General features: G+C 42.6%; 2 protein-coding genes across 2 annotated transcripts in view; one reads left to right on the forward strand and one right to left on the reverse strand.

Annotated features, from left to right (window-relative positions):
• Positions 1 to 714: 714 nt before the first annotated feature.
• On the reverse strand, positions 715 to 4,514 carry KBTBD13 (kelch repeat and BTB domain containing 13). The gene is made up of 3 exons (XM_044660118.1): positions 4,485 to 4,514; positions 2,325 to 2,401; positions 715 to 2,149 (listed from the first exon to the last, which is right to left on the reverse strand). Exons 1-3 carry the CDS (start codon positions 4,512 to 4,514, stop codon positions 715 to 717), a joined length of 1,542 nt encoding a protein of 513 aa, XP_044516053.1.
• The window catches only part of RASL12 (RAS like family 12), a 31,041-nt gene continuing 15,892 nt past the window's right edge, over positions 4,513 to 19,661 (forward strand). The window contains exon 1 of the mRNA XM_044660119.1: positions 4,513 to 4,648. Coding sequence (XP_044516054.1) covers positions 4,513 to 4,648 — 136 coding nt within the window. The remainder of the gene's footprint in view (positions 4,649 to 19,661) is intronic.

Genomic DNA, 19,661 nt, shown 5'->3' on the forward strand with positions numbered 1-19,661 from the left:
CACCCAGTAGGTACTCCATAAATGACTGATTAAGCACGAGGCACTCAGCCGCCTTCCCAAGCATGTCTGAGCCCCCTGACTCCATCACGTGGCATGAAGTCTTACAGCACCACTCCATGGGTCAAGGCAGTGATGGTGAGGAACTTGCTCAGGAGACCAAAGGTAAGGGGACTTCAGCGATCATCTCGTCCAACTCCATCATCCCTTTGTGCTAGAAGGTAAGTCGGTGATGCTCAAAACGTTCCTGAATTTGAAGCTGAAAGCATCTTCAGAGATCATCTTCGTAAATGAGGAAATGGATGCCGAGGGATGCCCAGAGTGGCACAGGTAACCCGCACTACGGGTGGGACTCAAATTCAGGTCCTCCCGCTCTAAATTCAGTCTTCTTTTCTGACAGACCATAAACCTCCGCATCCCAGCTTGGCTGGCTACATGGAGACGAGACCCCCGAGAGGAGAAAGGGGGATGCCACCTGACAGCCACAGCCAGACCCAGGACAGGCAGGAGCCGTGGCCGAAGAGGCCTTTGCACCTATCTATAAGAGCGACAATGGAACTAGATAAAGAGAAAACTCCAGTGATGGCTGCGTGGACCCCCTGAGCCACAGCAGGAAAGGAGGAGCGCCCCCGAGTGTCGGCCCAGACCCCTCCTCAGACTCCAGCCCCCCCATTGCTCTGAGTTCAGTCCCATTGATTTCTTCTGAACCCCCACCTGTCATGGCTCCGGGGAGGAGACCGCTGGGGCCAAGGCCACGTCGGGCAGCCGGAGAAGAAAGGTTTGCAGTGAGCCCGGCCTGGGGAAACCCGCCTTCTCCCTCAGCAGCCGCCAGGAGCCGTTGGCCACGCTGTAGAGCAGGGTGGTCATCCGATTGACCGTGTAGACCGTGTCCCCTCTGACCACAGCCGTAAAAAGCGCCCCCTTGCTATTGACGAACTGGCCCGGGAGGGCCGTCCACTGCCCCGTGGCCAGGTTCAGGCAGTCGATGGCGCAGTGAAGGAAGTCATCGGAGGGCCCATTCCGGACCACGTAGAGGCTGTCTCGGTGGGCCACCATGCAGTGGCCGTAGCTCTGAGGCCTCCTCAGGGAGGCCACGGGAAGCCAGGAGTCGGCCCGGGGCTTATACTCATACACCGCCGTGGTGTCCGAGGGCTGCCACAGGCAGATGAAGAGGCGGCCGAGGGCCTGGGCGCAGGGGACGCCCGCGGCGGGCTGGGGGAGGTCTGCTATGAAGGTCCAGCAGCCAGAGGCAAAGTCGTACCTCTCCACTGACCTCAGGGGCACCCTCTGGAACTCTCCCCCGATAGCGTAGAGGCTGCCCTCGTAGCCCACCAGAGCCACGTCGTAGCGAGCCTGGTGGGGGCTGGGGAACTCGTGCCAGGTCCCCCGGTCGGCATCGTAGCAGAAACCCGGCTCCACGACTTCCTTGTTGGCCCCCCGGACGCCCCCCACGATGTACAGCTTGTTCTCCAGGGTGGTGACTCCGGCCAGCAAGGTGCTGGCCTCCACCGGCAGGGACGACAGAGTCCGCCACACGTCCTCCTTCTCGTCCAGGTAGCACAGGGTCCGAGTGGCATCCTCCAGGTACTGGGGGGTGGGAGTGTGGGTGCCCACGGCCACAAAGCTGCTGGGCCTCAGGGCCTGCACGTAGGCCCGCACCTCCGGGGACAGCTCGTGGGTCAGCTCCGGGGGACCGTCCCGAATGAAGAGCGCCGCCCCGTGGAGCACATCCCACAGGCCGAAGGCCCAGGCGGCCTCACACAAGGCCACGCAGTTGTCCGAGGTGAGGCTGTGGCTGAGGTAGTGGGCCAACGGCGGGGCCTGCAGGAAGGCAGCACATTCCACAGCTTGAAACAATTCCTCCTCGTCCCCCAAGGCTGGTCGCTGCCCCCCCAGGACCTCTAGGGTCGTCTGGAAGCCACCGGCACTGAGCACCCCGAGGCGGACCTCGCCTCCGCTGGCCTCCTGCATCCCCGACCGGAAGAGGCCCCGGAAGAAGTCGCTGTTTTCCACCAACAAGGCCTTGTCAGCTACAAAGAGTCGTCCCCCTACCCAGACCCGGATGCAGCCCGGGAGAGACGCCTGCATGGTGGGGGCTGCCGGGGAGACGATGGGGTGAAGTCGGGGGGCCCGGGAGGAGGGCCCAAGAGGGCTTCTCCCCCCCAAGGCAGGGTCTCAAGCTGATTCGATCCCTTCTCACCCCTTTCCCCGGGACTTCCAGGCAATGGAGAAACTTCCCTGTGGGAATATAAATAGCTTCCTGACTAAAGATAGACCCTGCTCATGTGACCCCACAAACCCAGGAAGCAGAGATCGAGCAGGGGAACCTGGAGAACATGGGACAGCCCTGTCTAGGGGCTCCCTCTACGTCCTCCGAGGCTGATCCCAAGGCCCAGGTTCTTTTCTGTGAGAGGAGAAGGCAAGAAGAAGAAGAAGAATCGTCCAAATTAAAGGAGCCCTATGATTTTCTTGTCTGTAAAATAAGGGGGTTGAATCGTGGTTAGAAAAACCTCAAATAGAAATGGGAGCCACTAAATCATACATAAGGATTCCTGTAGGTCCCTATTTACTTAGAAAATGACACATTCTATTTTTATTTTTTTGTTAAATATTTCCCCATTGAATGCTCTCCACTCCAGAGAGAGAACTGTTGGAGTCGTCTTTCACATCAGTGTATTTATGGTTTTATTTTGGGGTTTGGGGTATGTCCGAGTTTGCTCTTACAACAATGACCGATATGAAAGTATGTTTTGCTTAACAATAAAAGAAGTGAAAAAAAATTCGCAATTATATTTTAATCTGGCACTGATGACTCAGGGGGGTTGTAGGTGACCTTGTCCCATGTTCGCAGCTCTAAATGATAACTTTTAAGGTCTCTTAAAGTTTGTTTTTTTTAATCCTCATCTTCTGTCTTAGAATCAGTACTATGTATTGGCTCTAGGGCAGAAGAGCAATAAAGGATAGGCAATGTGGATTAAGTGACTTGCCCAGGGTCACACAGCTGGGAAGTGTCTGAGGTCAAATCTGAACTCAGGACCTCCCGTCTCTAGGCCTGGCTCTCAAACCACTGAGCCACCCAGCTGCCCCCTTTAAAGCTATTTTTATATAATTCTAAGATCCCATGTGATGGAAAGACCCCAGGGCTGGGAATCAAGAGATTTGGATTCTTTTGGAAAGGGAGAAAGCTCTGGGGATGGAATGTCACATAGACTGTCAGACTTAGTCTATGCTTAACTTTTTTTCCTCCTTTGTTACAAGGAAAGGTGACGAAGAGACTAGGGAGGAATATTTTGGACACTGAATATGATATAAAACAAAAGGCATCCATAAAACAGATTATTATTACTTTTTATCAAGATGCATTTGAGGACTGACTTTGCTGCTATTAGTATGATCCTGAACAAGTCATTGCCTTTCTGGACTTCAGGATCTTCATGATAAAGAACTAATACAAAGGCAGCTGGGTGGCTCAGTGGATTGAAAGCCAGGACTCAAGATGGGATGATCTGGGTTCAAATCTGGTCTCAGATACTTCCTAGTTATGTGACACTGGGCAAATCCCTTAGCCCCCAATGCCTAGTCCTTACCACTCTTCTGCCTTTGAATCAATATACAGTATTGATTCTAAGATGGAAGGTAAGGGTATAAATAAATAAACTAATTAAAAAATTTTTTAATAATTTGTCTAGGGTCACATAGCTTCTGAGGTAAGATTTGAACTTGGGTCTTTCTGATTTTGAGTCCAGAGTTAAATCCATGACATCAGTATCACTGATTGAGGAGGGACAGGAGCCAGCTCCATCCATTGCTCTTTATCAGCTGGCACAGGGACCAAGGCAGATGGAACAGAGAGAGAGTTGTAGAGGAAGAACAGGCCTGGGAACCCCATCAACAACATCTCTTGACTGTACTGGGACGTGCACAATTATTGTTGTTCAGTCATTTTTTTCAGTCATATCTGACTCTTGGTGGTCCCTTTTGTGGTTTTCTTGGCAAAGATACTGGAGTGGTTTGCCATTTCCTTCATATGACAGATGAGAAAACTGAGGCAGACAAGGTAATGTGACTTGCCCAGGGTCACACAGTTAAGATGTGCCTGAGCCCAGATTTGAACTCCGGAAGATGAATCTTCCTGACTCCAGGCTCCCCCATGCCCTGTTGGCATGTGCAATTGCCTACATGTTATATCAATGACTCCAATATGGGAAAAGGGGCAGCTACAGAGCATCCAGCTTGCCCGCCCCCACTGCATACACACAAGTAAGGAAGGGCAGCTGGGGCTCAGAGTGGGGGCGGAGAAGAGGGCATAAGTCAGCTGCATGAGCCTGGGAAGACAGATTCCCAGAGGAAGGGAGCCAGGAATAGAAAGGATAAAGGAGAGACCCTGGGGACAGAGAGAGGAGGGGGAGGATCTAAGGAATGGAGGGAGGCCAGATTTGTCAGCCATTCCTCCAGCATCCCTCCCTCTTCCTAACTCCCTTCCTCACATGCTCCAGTTTGGGACACGGGTTCCTCATGCCGCCACAGAACCCCGACTCAGTGCTGTGGAAGATCTCCCAACAGAAGCTCCACGATATTTCCTCCCTTCAGCCCCATCTTGGCAGCCCAGAGTCTGACGATTCTCAGCCTCTAACTGTTATCCCCATCCCCAGTTTGTAACTCAGGGGCAGAGCTCAGCCCTGAGCATTTTCTGGGCTCGAGGCAAGATTGAACTCCCCTATAGGCATTGGGAAGTTGGGAATGTTTGAGGGGGGAGCAGATAGAGAAAACAAAGATCTGTGAGCCAGAGGTTGAGGAAGAGCCAAAGCCAAGCCTCTCCTCATAACCTCAGTCAGGTAATAAACATTTATTAAGCACCTGGTGTATGCCAGGCACTGTGCTAAGCCCTAAAGATACAAAGAAAATGAAAAGCCAATCTTTTCCCTCAGAGAGCTCACAGTCTCTGAGAATATTGTTCTCTGCACAGAAATCAGTGGGTAGAACTTGGACTTGGAGTCAAGGAGGCCAGAGTCCAAGTTGTGTCTCATATATTTACTAGCCGTGTGCCCTTGGGCAAGTCACAGAACATGTCTACCTCATTTTCTTCCATTGTAAAAGGCTCCAAGGCTCAATTTCTCACCTGTAAGGTGGAGATGAATAATTCCTGTAGCATGTGACTCACAGGGTGGTCAGGAGGCTCAGAGAAGAGGGACGGCGTGTAAAGCATCCTGTTGTTCATCCTTCCTTTTGGAAGAGGACCAATGACCACACAGGGTGACAGCTTCACTTGCAAGCGAATTGGATTTAAGGGAGGCAGAGCCGCAAGAAGTCATCAGCTCTGTTCTCTCTTCAAGAATCATCCAAGGCCAGTGGCAGGGCAAAAGTCAAGATGATGGGTGATGGCCCGGGATGCAGTAGGTGACCTTGGCATCTTCGATGTCCGACCAAGCTCTAAGTGCTCCATAGCGCCTTCATAGCCTTGAAGCAAATTGTTCTCAACCGTCCATTCCACTGGGGGGAATCTTCACATACAAATGTCTTATCATCATCATCATTAATACCTAGAAATATGCCTACAGTGGAGAAGGGCAAGTCACGAGGCTATCACAGTTTAACAAAAATCCTTTAGGGAAATCCAATTACTTTGGCTTTAACTGTATGCTCTGGGGACCACTGGTTCTGGAGTCAGAAGACTTGAGTTTGAAACTCGTCTCTAATGGTCACTAGCTGTGTGTCCTTGGATAAGTCACTTGACCTCCATTGGCCTCATTTTTTTTTCTTTCTAAATAAGGGAATTGAACTAGATACCTTCTGAATTCCCTTCTAACTCCAGACCTATAAGCCTAAATGTGCTCTCCTGAGGGGACATCAGGGAGCTTGGGCAACTAAGTGGCATGGTGGATGGAGTACAAGGCTAGGGATCAAGAAGAATCATCTTCCTGAGTCCAAACCTGGCCTCAGAACTTACTGGTTGTGTGACCTTGGGCAAGTCACTTAGCCCTCTTTGCCTCCATTTCCTCATCTGCAAAATGAGCTGGAGAAGAAAAGGGCAATCCAGTATCTCTGCCAACAAAATCCCAAATGGAATCATGAAGATTTGGGCATGATTAAACAACAACAAGAGGGGACATGTTTTTTAAAAGGAAATCACAACCATGGCACATAACTGTGGTGGTGAATCTATGGCACATGTGCCAGAAGGGGCACTCAGAGCTCTCTCTGGGGGCACACCTGCAATATTGCTCCAGCACAGAGTTTACCAGAAAATAGAAAGTTAGAGGGACATGGGGTTGGGCTGCTCCCCTTCCCCATGCATGCCTGAGAATGTCACCTACCCGTCTAAAAAGTTGGTCATCATTGGCATATAATGAGGATTATTTATCCTATTAGCCATCTCTCTATCTTTCATTAAACTTTGTTAAATTGGGGGTAGCTAGGTCGGTCAGTGGATTGAGAGCCAGACCTGGAGACAGGAAATCTTGGGTTCAAATTTGGCCTCAAATACTTCCTAGCTGTGCCACCCTGGGCAAGTCACTTAATCCCAATTGCCTACCTCTTACCAGTTTTCTACCTTGGATGCAATTCACAGTATTGATTCTAAGATGGAAGGTAAGGGTTTAAAAAAGAACTTATTAAATTGTCCTTCTGGTTTACAAATCATTTTCTGATGAACATAGGGTATTTAAGTCAATACACAATGCCTGAGCACTTCTGGGTGAATTGATAAATATCTAATTTCCAACCTTCTAGAAGGGTCAGGGTGATCCTGTGAGGGTCCCACCATCCCATGAAGTTCCTAAGCAACCAGTCTCTTTCTTTCTAGCAACTGAAACAAGTATCCATGTTACAGGGACCCTTCTGTGGTCGTGGGCAACATCTGGAAGGTGTGGGAGAACTCTAAGAGCCTAGAGCTAAAGCTGGAGCCTGGACATAATGAGCTTCCTCTTCTCCCTGTAGTTTCTCACCCTCCCCTCTGCAGGAGCCCCTCCTTCCCTTCACAAGGCATTTTGCCAAAGATTTGAGTGGGGGGAAGTCTTCCACAACCCATAGGGGCCCCAAGCAGCTGGTTTGAATTTTCTCCCTGTTATCAATACTAAGAATCCCCCAGGGAGTTAGAGAGGACATCAAACAACCCGGAGCTCCCACCGAGTCTCCACCAAGCCCATAGTGGCTAACTCTCCAGCTTTTACACCCCCCTTCCCCTCTACTTCGCCTTCCCTCATGCCCTTGGGGAATCTGTGTCCCTGGTCTGATAAGGGACACAAGGACACTGCTTCTATGTGTCAGCTCAACTCTGACTAGCATCGGAGTCCCAGGACCAGCCTTAGAGCCAGGAGGCAGCTGGTCTTTGCCTGGGCCGATTCCCACACATTCTTCCCTGGTGTATGTTTCAGACTGATCTTTCCAATTCCTGTAGTTCATGTTCCAGACCCAGAGACTCTACCCACATGTTCCTTTCAGTGACCTTGAGTCCCTGGTGCACTGACCCTTGCTGGTGAAATAGGATGCAGGAGTGTTTACTGTCCATCTGAACCACAATCACAGGCAGATTTGGGCAGTATATGGAACAGCAGATAGTGCTGGACTTGGAGACAAAGGCCCTGAATTAGAATTGTGTTACTCCTATTTACTATCTGTGTAAGGGAAGGCAAGGCTTTTCTCTTCTGTGGACCTATTTTGTCAACTATAAAATGAGGAGTTTTTAGCAATCAAGTGATCAGCATTATTAAGCACCTACTATGTGCCAGCAACAGTGTTAAGTGCTGGGGATACAAAAAAAGACGAAAAAGACAATCCTTGCCTTCAAGGAGTTTATAATCTAGTGGAGAAGAGAACAAACAAACAAATACAGACAAATTACAGACAAATTTCCCAGGAAAATTGGAAAATAGTCAATAAAGAAAAGGCACTAGAATTAAGAGGAGCTAGAGAATGTGGGATTTTAGATGAGACTTAAATGAGCCGAAGCCTCCAAACGACCACAAAAGAATAAAATAATGTTGAAGTGACAAAACCAACAGAAGACAGTGAAGCAGGGTTTCAGTGAAAGGGACAGCAATAAGAACCCATCTTGCCAGGGAGTTTGAGGAATGACCCAATGCAAGCACACCTAGGAGGAACCTTCAGGGGAAGGGAAGGACCAACCCCAACTCTTGCCACACCCCGGGGATTGGCATCTGAGGAGTGGAATCCAGTTAAATTCATTGCACATGGCACCCCAAACAACCTAGGAACAGTACTCCCTCCACCCTAGAAAAGGAGCTGAGCCTCAGCATATAGGCAAGATCATGAAAAAAGCCTCCCCACAGGAGTAAAAAATAAAGAAAAGACCTGACCCTGGAAAGCTTTTTCAGCAAAAGAGAAAACCAAAATGCAAGCTCTGAAGAGGACAGCAATGCAAAAAACCAGAAATATGTGAACCCTCAAAGGTAAATGTGAAAGCATGTCAGGCCCAATATTGAACTCCTAGAAGAATTCCAAAAGAGAATGAAAAAACAAATAATGAGAGACTTAGAAGAAAAATTTAAAAATGATAGAACAAGTCAACAGCTTAAAGCAAAAACTCATTGAAGAAAACAGATTCCTAAAAAAAAAAAAGGAAATATAAAACTTAAAAAGGGAAATAACTCTTTTTAAAAAAGGAAGTACAAAGCCTCAAAGGAGAAAATGGCTACCTAAAAATTAGAATTGGAAAAAATGAAAGCTAATGACTTCATAACACAGAAGAAATCAATAAAATAAATTTAAAAGAATGAAAAAATAGAAGAAAATTTGAAATATCTCTCTGGTAAAACAACTGATCTGGAAAATAGAGATAACCTAAGAATCATTGGATTATCTGAAAATCATGATTGAAAAAAAGAACCTGGACACCTTATTATAAAAACTTATCAGGGAAAACTGCCCTGGTGCTTTCAAACAAGAGAGAAAATAGAAATTGAAAGAATTCACCAATCGCCACCTGAAAGAGATTCCAAATTTAACAATCCCAGGACTATTATAGTCAAATCCCAGAACTCTCAGGTCAAAGAGAAAATACTTAAAGCAACCAGAAAAAAATTTAAATACCAAGGAGTCACAGACAGTATTACAAAGGGCCTAGTGGCTTCTACGTTAAAGGTATGAAAGGCATGGAATATGATGTTCTGTAAGGCTAAGTGTGGATTTTAAAATTAATAATCAATAACTAAATATTATATTCAATAAAGTTTTATTAATAATAAACTAATAAAAAATGCTAGCTAAAAGGTTACTAACCAACCCTCTTGCCAGAGCAAAAGAGAAAGAACAAGGTGGAGCCTCAGAACTTATACAAAAGTGACCACAAAAACATAAACAAAAGGAAAAGCATTGTAGGTAATACCAAAAGGAAGTTTGGGAAATGTAGTTTTTAGGGATGCAAGATATTTCTAACTATATATTCCCACCCTGTGATCCTTTGAGAGATCAGACTCCCCACTGGATCATAAAAACATAATCAACTTATAAATTGCAATAATTTATGGATAAAAGGGGGAAAAAATCAATGATTGCTGCATTAACAAAAAGCCAATTTGGGGACAGTCCCCTTTGGCATAATGCTTTCAACCCCCATAGTTCAATTTCACATCCCAAAGGTCAATCTGGATCTTCTAGTGCAGTGTACAGTCTCTGCAGGCATCTTCATGGTGCCTTCTCCAAACAGGTTTGTCTTCTGGATTCTGGGAGGTAGCTATTTTCTTATCCTAAAATTGCTCAAAATCAAATCAAAGTTCACAACAATAACATAGTTCTTCCTGAAGTGGATAATAACACAGGTATCACTCAGGGATATATGGCTGGGTTATAAGGTATATGAATCAATTGCAAAAGAAATCAAAAACATCAAAAAATTCACATAGAGAAAAATAACTTGTGGACAAAATAGAAAATGTCAAAGTCTTATGTCTAAAAAATCTAAGTAAAGGAAAAATAAAACTATAACAGATCCTCGAATCAGGACCTAATTAAAAGGATTTAAGTAATTGTGCACTTACCCAATCAGTAGCCAGGACTACAGAAAGTTTGCCACACTATGAAAGACAGAAAAGGGACTAGATTATAGGAGCAAATGTGAGCCAGGATGGCAACTAAAGAGGTGCTTGTTAGAATGTGATTCAGAGGAAGTCCTGCATCTTAACATATATTAAGCATCACAACCTTGAGCTCCAAACAAGTTCAAGTCCTCTTGTCTTGGCTCAAAATTACATCAATCCCACTGGGATTGGTTGGTCTCTTTGACCTTGTGCTCAACTTGGCACTTTGCAGGTAGCTTTGTGCTTCTTTGGCACAGTACAATGGCTTTTTTTTAATTCCTTCTTCTGGAATCAGACAGAATCATTAAATAAAGTCCCATAATATTTAAACAATCAATGGCATTATTCTATAGTTTAAAGCTTTGGGGGTATGCATTAATATTAGAATGAATGTATTTTAAACTTATTAGTGTAAAATTAAAAAAAGATTAATATTGATTATATATACTTCAAAGTACCCAAAAACTATATTGCAAATACAAGGAAAAAAATGATAATTAAAATGTTTTTAAAATATATAGCTCAGAATCAGTGACATACTACGTCAGCCAAGGAGAGGTAGAATACAAAGAATCCTCATCCAAAAATGAGATCCATTTCCTTTTTAAATTTGGCCATAATCCACTGTGTGAATGCAAATGGTTTTTACAAAATAGCAGATTTACAAAAACAAAACAGTAGTAGAGTAGATAATGCACATTCAAATAAAGTACCAAATTTTCAAAATTCATACTAGCCCAGTTATTGACAATAGCAAACAACCCCATTATAATATAGGATTCACATGAGTTTATATATAGTCACTTGCTGTGAGATATTTAAAACTTATGAACTGATGGATATTTGTCACAAGTTATAGAGATGTAACAATTCTTTCAACCTTGGCAACTGCTGATTAAAATCTTTATGGGGTCTAAAACATCACCAAGAATTTGAATCCTTCTGGTGGAAGAGTAGAATAAGCTGAAGAGTTAAAACTATTAAATCATCCAGAAGCCACTTGCTACCTGGGGTATGCACCCTCTTGGGAGCCTTCTAGGGAACCATGCCCTAGGAACACATTCCCAGCTTCTCTAGTATGAGACTTTTATATATCTCATCCATTTCATTTTTATAAATGTGAAGGTAGGGATATATAATAATCACTTGAGCTACAAAATGGGCCCTTTAAAAACAATTGAGATATTTAGCTCATCAAATTCTCCAAAGGTTGTATAAGCAACATGTGACCTTGATAGTTGAGATGGCAAATCCAGGATACATAAGACTTATGGGCTTTTTACAATGATATGTTGTTCAGTAAAATCACAGGGAAATGGTACAGATAAAGAATCCTATAACAGAATAGATATTAATTAGATTAATGCAGATACTTTAAAAAATGTAAACCTTGAAGAAATCAGCAAATACAATAATATAAGCAAATAACAAGGTACAGGCAAGGCAGTCAAAAAACCTTTTTACCAATTCCAATAGATTTATTCACTATTAAGGAGGGGAGACAAAACTCATAAGGTTAACATCAAAAAACTTCCAGATCTCTTTTAAGGTTCTTTCTTCTCCCCCACTATCTATCATCCATTTAAAAATATTTCAGTTTTTCTTCTAGTTTAAACAGCCCCCTAGCCTGTTGCATGTTCTTGAGAAGTAAATAAAGTGGGAAATCTCCAATGAAAATAAAAACTCCTAGGAAAAGTATTAAGCAGATCCAAACTGCACTAGTGAGCTCAAGGAATTCAAACTGCAGAGATTCAAGCATGCTTTGCAATAGCATTTGTCCTCAAGAAGACAGGGAATGAGTTTGTTTATAGAGTAATCAGAGAGAAGGACAAAATTACTAGGGAGGACAATAAAGCATTTGCATATGAAAGAGCTGGCTACTCTTGGTGTTTTGAGCAGGAGAGAGAAGGAAAAACCAGGCTTATTTCCTAAAACTAACTTTAAATGTATTGATTTGGTCTCTCTGCCCTCAAAAGTAGAGGCAGAGGAGTCCCCTTTTTTGTGAAAAAAAAAAAATTCCCAAGTTGCAAGTCTCTCTCAGCCAGGAGTCCAGGATCAGTTTAAGACTTCAGCTTAAAAAATGGCTAGCACACGCTGGAAAACCCATGTGGGGTTGGGGAAGGGATTGAGTGGAAAGATTTTTATACATCACCCTCTTGGAAAAAAAAATGACTCTGAATGGCAGGCGGGCTAGTCATGAGCTGTTGGAGGCTGGCTGGGTACAGCTAAGGCAGCAGGCTGGGCAAGTAGCAGTGAGGAATTCTGGCTTAAGCAGATGTACCTAAGACGTGGCAGCAGCAGTGGGAGATAGGTGGGTGGATCTGGAGCCAGCAAGCAGTACAAGCAGGCCCCTTGCAAAACTTATCTATGCTATCTATTCTTTTTTTTTTTTTCAAAAACTTAAAAAAGATTTTTTTTTTAGAATTCTGTCCCTTCAGGTTGCCATAATGTGGATTTTAAAATTAATAATCAATAACTAAATATTATGTTTAATAAAGTTTTATTAATAATAAACTAATAAAAATACTAACTAAAAGGTTACTAACCAGCCCACTCGCCAAAGCAAAAGAGAGAGAAAGAGGTGGAGCCTCAGAACTTATACAAACGTAACCACACAAACATAAACAAAAAGAAAATCACTCTAGGTAATACAGAAAGGAAGTTTGGGAAATATAGTTTTCAGGGATTCAAGATATTTCTAACTATAAAAAAGGATTCAGGACTACTACCAAGAATCACTCACCTAGAAAACTGTGCATAATTATCCAGGGAAAAAATACACATTTAATGAAAATGGAAGACTTCCAGGCATTCCTGACTAAACAACCAAAGCCAAAAAGAAAATTCAATGATCAAATTTGACATTCAAGAGAAGCATAAAAAGGTACAAAAACAAAAACAAAACTCAAGGTTAAACTGATCATACTCCTACATGGGGTAGTGTTAACTAGAATAGTTGATATCTTTGATAAAAGAGATACTTGTGGCACTTAAGGTATAAAGGAAACAATGGAGTTAAACTGATTGCATTATTATCTAAGGTGATAACTAAGATACTTAAGATATCTATGACATAAGAGATATTTAAGGTATTCAAGGGAAACAATAGGGTTAAACTGATCCAATTGCTGCATAATATAATAACTAAGAGATAAGTTATCCAAGATTCTTGAAGAACCTAAGGTATCTGAATTACTCAGGATACTTAAGATATGGAAGATACTTAAGAGCTTTATCACTATTAGAACAGTGTCTAAGAAAATACATAAATAGAGAAGGAGTAAGTTGAATATGATAGAATGATATTCCTTACCCCCCCCAAAAAACCCAAAGTGAAATAAAGTCAAGGGATAAGAAAGATGAATACACTAGGAAAAGAGAAAAGGAGAGAAAATTGGCAATAAATTATCTCACATTAGGAGGCACACAAGAATCAATACAGCAGAGGGGATGACAGGTCAGGGGACAAGACTCAAATCTTACTTTCATCAGAATTGGCATAAAGTAGAAATAATATCCATATGCAATTAGTTATAGAAGCCCTCCTTACCCTATAGGAAAGTAAGAAGGGAAAGAGAAACAAGAAAAGGGGAAGATGGACAAAAGGGACAGTGAAATTGGGGAGGCTAGTAGTCAGAAACAAAAGTATTTGCCAATAGGGAAAGGCTAAAAGGAGAGGAAGCGAAGGATAAATAAGAGAAAAAGAAGAGAAAACTAAGGTAGAGGGAAACACAAAGTTAGTAACCATAACTATGAATGTAAATGGGATGAACTCACCCATAAAACAGAAGAGGATAGCAGAGTGGATTGAAAACCAGAATTCCACAATATGCTACTTACAATAAACACATTTAAAGCAGAGAGATACACAAAGAGTCAAGATAAAGGGCTATAATAGAACCTACTATGCTTCAACAAAAGTTAAAAAAAACAGAGGTAGCAATTATGGTCTCAGGTTGATTATAATGGATACTACAGTGACATAAGAAATAACAGACAAGAGTATCACAAAAATATCTGGAAAGACTTATTATATGAAGTAATAAAAAATGAAATTGCTAATGACTTCACTATTATCAGCAGTACAAAGATCCAGAACAACTCCAAAAGATCCAGGATGAAAAAGGCTATCTACTGGGATAGAAGGAAATTATGAAGTCTGAATGCAGAATGAAGTATGCCATTCTTCACTTTTATTTCCTCCATGGATTTTTCTCTAGTGTAAGTGATATGAGTCTTTATTCATAACATGATGAACATAGCAATATGTATTGTATAATAAATACATATATAACTTATATCATTTTACTTGCTGCCTCAGGGAAGGGGGAGGGGTGGGAGAGAGGGAGAAAACATGAATTGAAAATGTCAGAAAATGATTATTGAAAATTGTATTGATATATAATCTGGAAAAAAATTTAAAACTTTTAAAAATGAAAAAAGATAAAGGAGACCAGGAAGGTTAGTAGGCAGAGGTGAAGAAGGAGGACCTTCAAGGCATGGGAGATAGCCAGAAAAAATGCCTAGAACTGAGAAATAGAGCATATGGTTCAATGGAACAGCCAGAGCCCAGAGTCATTAGATCATAGAGTAAATATTGGAGAGTAAGATCTAATTAGACTGAAAAGGTAGGGGGGCACTAGGTTAGGAATGGCTTTAAATGTCAAACAGAGCATTTTGTATTTGATCCAGGTGGCAACAGGAAATTTATTGAGTAGGAGAGAGATATGGTCTGGGCCATGCTTTAGGAAAAACACTTTAAAAGCTAAACAGACAATGGATTGGAGTGGGGAAAGACTTGAGACAGGCAGACCCACCAGCAGACTGCTATAATAATCTAGCAGTGAAGTGATGATGGATTGTACCAGACTGGTGTTAATGTCAAAGAGAAGGGAGTGTATTGAAGAGATGTTGCAAAGGTAAACCAAAATGTCTCAGCAGCAGATTGGGTACTGGGAAGGTGAGAAATAGTTCAGAATCCAGGATGGCTTCTGGGTTGTAAGCGTTGGGGACTAGGAGTATGATATTGCCCTCTGTAGTGATAGAGAAGGTCAGAGAGGGATGTGACTTAGGGAGAAAGATAATGAACTCTGTTTTGAACATGTCAAATTTAAGATATCTGTTAGACATCCATTTCAAGATATCTGAAAGTTGGTTGGAGACACAATATTGAAGATCAGCAGAGAGACAGGGATAAGATAGGTAGATCTGAGAACCATCAGGCTGTTGTTGTTCAGTCATTTCAGTCATGCCTAACTCTGTGACTCCATTTGGGGATTTTTTTGGCAAAGATACTGGAGTAGATTTGCCATTTCCTTCTCCAGCTCATTTTCTAGTTAAGGGAAACTGAGGCCAACAGGAGTAACTGACTTGCCCAGGGTCACACAGATAGGAGGTGTCTGAAGCTAGATTCGAACCAACATCTTCCTGACCTCCAGTCTAGTACACTGTGCTAAACAATTTACAACAACCCTGGGAGGTAGGTGCTATTATTATCCCCATTTTGTAGATGAGAAATTGGAGGCAAATGGAGGTTAAGTGACTTGTTTGGGATAACATAACTGGTTATTATCTAAGGTCAGATTTGAATTCAAGTTTTCCTGACTCCAGGCTCAGGGCTTTGGGCACTATGATACCACCTAACTGCCCCTATTTGTGCTTAGCCCACTTTTCTAGACTTTAATTGGATCAGTTTGGGGAAAGAATGATGTGACATTGGTTGTAAGAGACTAACCCCATTTATTGACACTGAAATTTCAAGATCATGACCACAAGACCATGCCCTGGCCTGACTCCTGGGTGATTGCCCTGCATAAGTATTATTCCACCATGACTTAACCACAGAGCTCTCTGGGTCACTGAGAAGTGCTGAAATCACATCCTTAGTGGGTCAAAGACTAGAGATTTCATTTATGAGAACTCCTTCCACCCAATCAGTACCTTCTGTAATTTATAATCTTAAAGTATGACCTGAATCTCAGAGAAGTTGTGACTTGCCCAGAGGGGCAGCTAGATAACAGTGGATAGAGTGTCAGAGCTGGAATTGAAAGAAGTTGAGTTCAAATCTAGCCTCATATACTTCCTAGCTGGGTGACCCTTAACTCTGTTTGCCTAGCCCTTGCCTTTCTGTCTCAGAATTGTTACTAAGATAGAAAGTAAGGGTTTAAAAAAAAAGAAAGAAAAGAAAAGAAAATGAAGGGGATGGAAGAATTGATTTTTCAAATCCCAACAGACCTGGCCAAATCTCTTCCCAATCTGATTTCATCCAGTGTAATTCAACAAACATATATATGTGTGTATGTGTATACATAAAGTATTTATTTTATATATACATTTAAGTGTATATTATACTTACATTTAAGTATATATATCATATATATAGCTTTTTTTCTTCAGTAGTGTTTAATTTTTCTCATATGTAAAAATATTTGGTATCCATTTTCTAACATTTTGAGTGCCACATTTTCTCCTTCCTTGGCTTCCCTCTCCCCTCCTTAAGACAGTAAGCAATTTTATATTGTTTATATATGTGCTGTCATACCAAACATTTCCATATTTGTCATGTTATGAAAGAAGACACATTGAAAAAAGACCAGGAAGAAAATAAAATGAAGAATGATCAACTTTGCTCCGTGTTCAGATGTCAGTTCTTTCTCAGGAGGCAGATGGCAATTTTTTTTATCCTGCGTCCTTTGGGATTATCTTGGATCATTGGATTACTGAGAAGAGCAGGAAGTCATTCACAGCTCATCATATTTTATTACTGTTGCTGTATACATTGTTCTCCTGGTTCTACTCACTTCATTCTGCATCAGTTCATGTAAGTCTTTCCAAAACCATCCTGCTTATCGTTTCTTATAGCTCAATTGTATTCCATCTTATACCACGACTTATTCAGTCATTCCCCAATCGATAGACATCACTTCAATTTCCAATTCTTTGTCATGACAAAGAGAATTTTTATATATATATATATATAAAACCCCTATTTTTATGTCTTAGTAGCCATTGTAAGATAGAGGAGCAGCAAGGACTAGGCAATCAGGGATAAGTGACTTGCTCAGGATCACCCAGCTAGGAAGTATCTGAGGCCAAATTTGAACCCAGGCCCTCCCAACTCCAGTCCTGGCACTCCATCCACTGTACTCCCTAGCCGTCCCTAAATATTTTTGTACAAATGGGTCCTTTTCTTATCTCTATGGCTGGACCTAGCCATATTGGTGGATCCAAAGTTAAGCGTGGTTTTACAGTCCTTCAGGCACAGTTCCAAATTGCTCTCCAGAATGCTCATCAACAAACATATTAAGAACGAACATTAAATGTTGACTGCGTACAAAGCTTTGTGCTAGTCAGTGGAGATACAAAGATAAAAATGAAAGCTGAGAGTCTGTTGGAAATATTGGACATATACATACACAAGTAAAATACAAGATAAATCAGCAAAAGAGATTCTGCCTAAGGAACACCTAGGCAGGATCCAAGCTAAGCCTTGAATAAGCACAAATTGTCTAAGAGGAGGAGAGAGGGAAAAAGTGTATTCTCTTCATAAGAAATAGCTTCTCCAAATAATGGAAGCCAAGAGACAAAGAGTTGAGTTCAGGGAATAATGGTAGGCCACTTTGGTTGAAATGTGGAGGTCATGAAAAGGAATGGTAGGAGATGGAGCTGGGAGGGAAGAGAGGAACTCTGTTTCAGAGGGCCTGAAATGCCAGAGTTTGGAGTTTTGTATTTTAGCCTAGAAGCAATGGGGACACATGGAATGTTTCAGAGCAATGGAGTGGATGTTCAAGCCCTTCACAACCAGGTTCCCTCTCATCCTTCCAGTCTGTGTGACCTAGACAATTCCCTTGATCTCTGTTTGCCTCCGTTTCCTTATCTATAAAATAATAATAGCACTTACCACTCAAGAGTTGCTTGAGGATCAAATGAGATAATAATCGTAAAGCTCTTGGCACACTGTGTGGCCCCTAGGAAGTGCTATATAAATTTTAACTGTTATGATTCTTATACCTTCATCTCTACCACATCCTTTTTTTTTTTTAAGACCCTTGCCTTCTGTCTTAGTATCAATTCTAAGACACAAGAGTGGCAAGGGCTAGGCAATGGGGTTTAAGTGACTTGCCCAAGGTCACACAGCTAAGGAGTGTCAGAATCCAGATTTGAACCCAGGTCTTCCTGACTCCAGGGATGGTGCTCTATTGCTGTGCAGCCTATCTGCCCCGACACACGTACCTTTTGATCCAATGATACTGTTTTTCTCCAAAGCTCCATCTCCCAACTCTAGGCATTTTCTCTGGCTGTTCCCTAAGCCCAGTATGCTCCCCTTCCTCATCTCTGCTTCCCAGCTTCCTTCAAGTCCCAGCTAAAACCCTACCTTCTACAGGAAACCTTTCCTGGCTCCTCTTAATTCTAGTGCCTTCCCTCTGCTGATTATCTCCAATTTTTCCCCTTGTTTGTACAGGGTTATTTTTCATATTGTCTCCCCCATTAGTTGGTGAGTTCCTTGAGAGCAGGGAACTCTTTTGTTTTTCTTTGTATTCATAGCCCTTAGCACAGTGCCTGACCCGTAGTTTAGTAGGAACTTAATAAAATACTGATTGCCTGAATGCCTGACTCATAGTATTTTGTAGTTCTCTAATGGGGAGGGAAAAGGGGAAGAACAGAAAGGGAAGGGAATAAGAATTTATAGAGTACCTACTATGTGCCATTATGCTAAGCAGTCTACAAATAATCTCTTTTGATCCTGAAACAATCCTAGAAAGTAGGTGCCATTATTATCCCCATTTCACAAGTGAGGAAACTGAGGCAAACAGAGGTTAAATAACTTGCCCAAGATCACACAGCTAGTAAGTATCTGGGGCAAGTCTTCCTGACTCCAGGCCCAGCCATCTATCTATCCACTACCCCACCAGCTGCCTTCCTTTTGATATTCTACATTGGACTTGTGTTGACACTTTATCATCTCCACTAATAAGAGTAATACTAATATCTAACGTCCGGATAGCACTTCAACATTTGCAAAGCATTTTACATATATTATCTTATTTTATCCTCATAGCCCTGGGTTGTCCCAGGTTAAATGCCTTCTTTTCTTCTTCCTCCTCCTCTTCTCCCTCCTCCTCCTCTGATCCTATGCCTCCCCAAGAAAATCCTCTTCTTCCTGCTCTTTAAGAAAAATGAGGTTCAGGCAAGGATGCCCAGCAAGGTTTGCCCCAATCTCTCCTCCCCTCCCCAGATTGTGAGAATTAGCAAACACTTGACCTTGGAGAAGGAGACAATCAGGTGTGTCTGGTGACCAGCCCATACTCCCAGCTTTTGAATTAATGGTTTTTGATTGGGAAATACAATTTTAGCAGCTATTCTCAATGACTCCAGAATGCAATGTGGATAAAATCACTGGGCAGCTTTAGCTTCCTGGTTCTCTGTTCCAGCACTGGCCCCTCCCTTCCTCTCTCTCTCTCTCTCTCTCTCTCTCTCTCTCTCTCTCTCTCTCTCTCTGACTGTCTGTCTGTCTGTCTCTGTCTGTCTCTTTCTCTCTCTCCCCACCCCTCTCTCCCTCTTTCTGTTTCTCTCTGTCTCTCTCTGTGTGTGTCCTCTCTCTCTGTGTGTGTGTCCTCTCTCTCTCTCTCT

The sequence above is a fragment of the Gracilinanus agilis genome, chromosome 2, assembly GCF_016433145.1.
Source record: "Gracilinanus agilis isolate LMUSP501 chromosome 2, AgileGrace, whole genome shotgun sequence".
Classification (NCBI taxonomy): domain Eukaryota; kingdom Metazoa; phylum Chordata; class Mammalia; order Didelphimorphia; family Didelphidae; genus Gracilinanus; species Gracilinanus agilis.

Bases quoted from the DNA above. Each gene is read 5' to 3' on its own strand.
- KBTBD13 (XM_044660118.1), bottom strand. From the start codon at position 4,514: ATGAGGAACCCGTGTCCCAAACTGGAGCAT. The intron at 2,402-4,484 runs GTGAGGAAGGGA...CTCCTCTCACAG, and splicing joins CGTGTCCCAAACTGGAGCAT to AAAAGAACCTGGGCCTTGGG. The intron at 2,150-2,324 runs GTTCCCCTGCTC...GGGGGGGAGAAG, and splicing joins GGCTGTCCCATGTTCTCCAG to CCCTCTTGGGCCCTCCTCCC.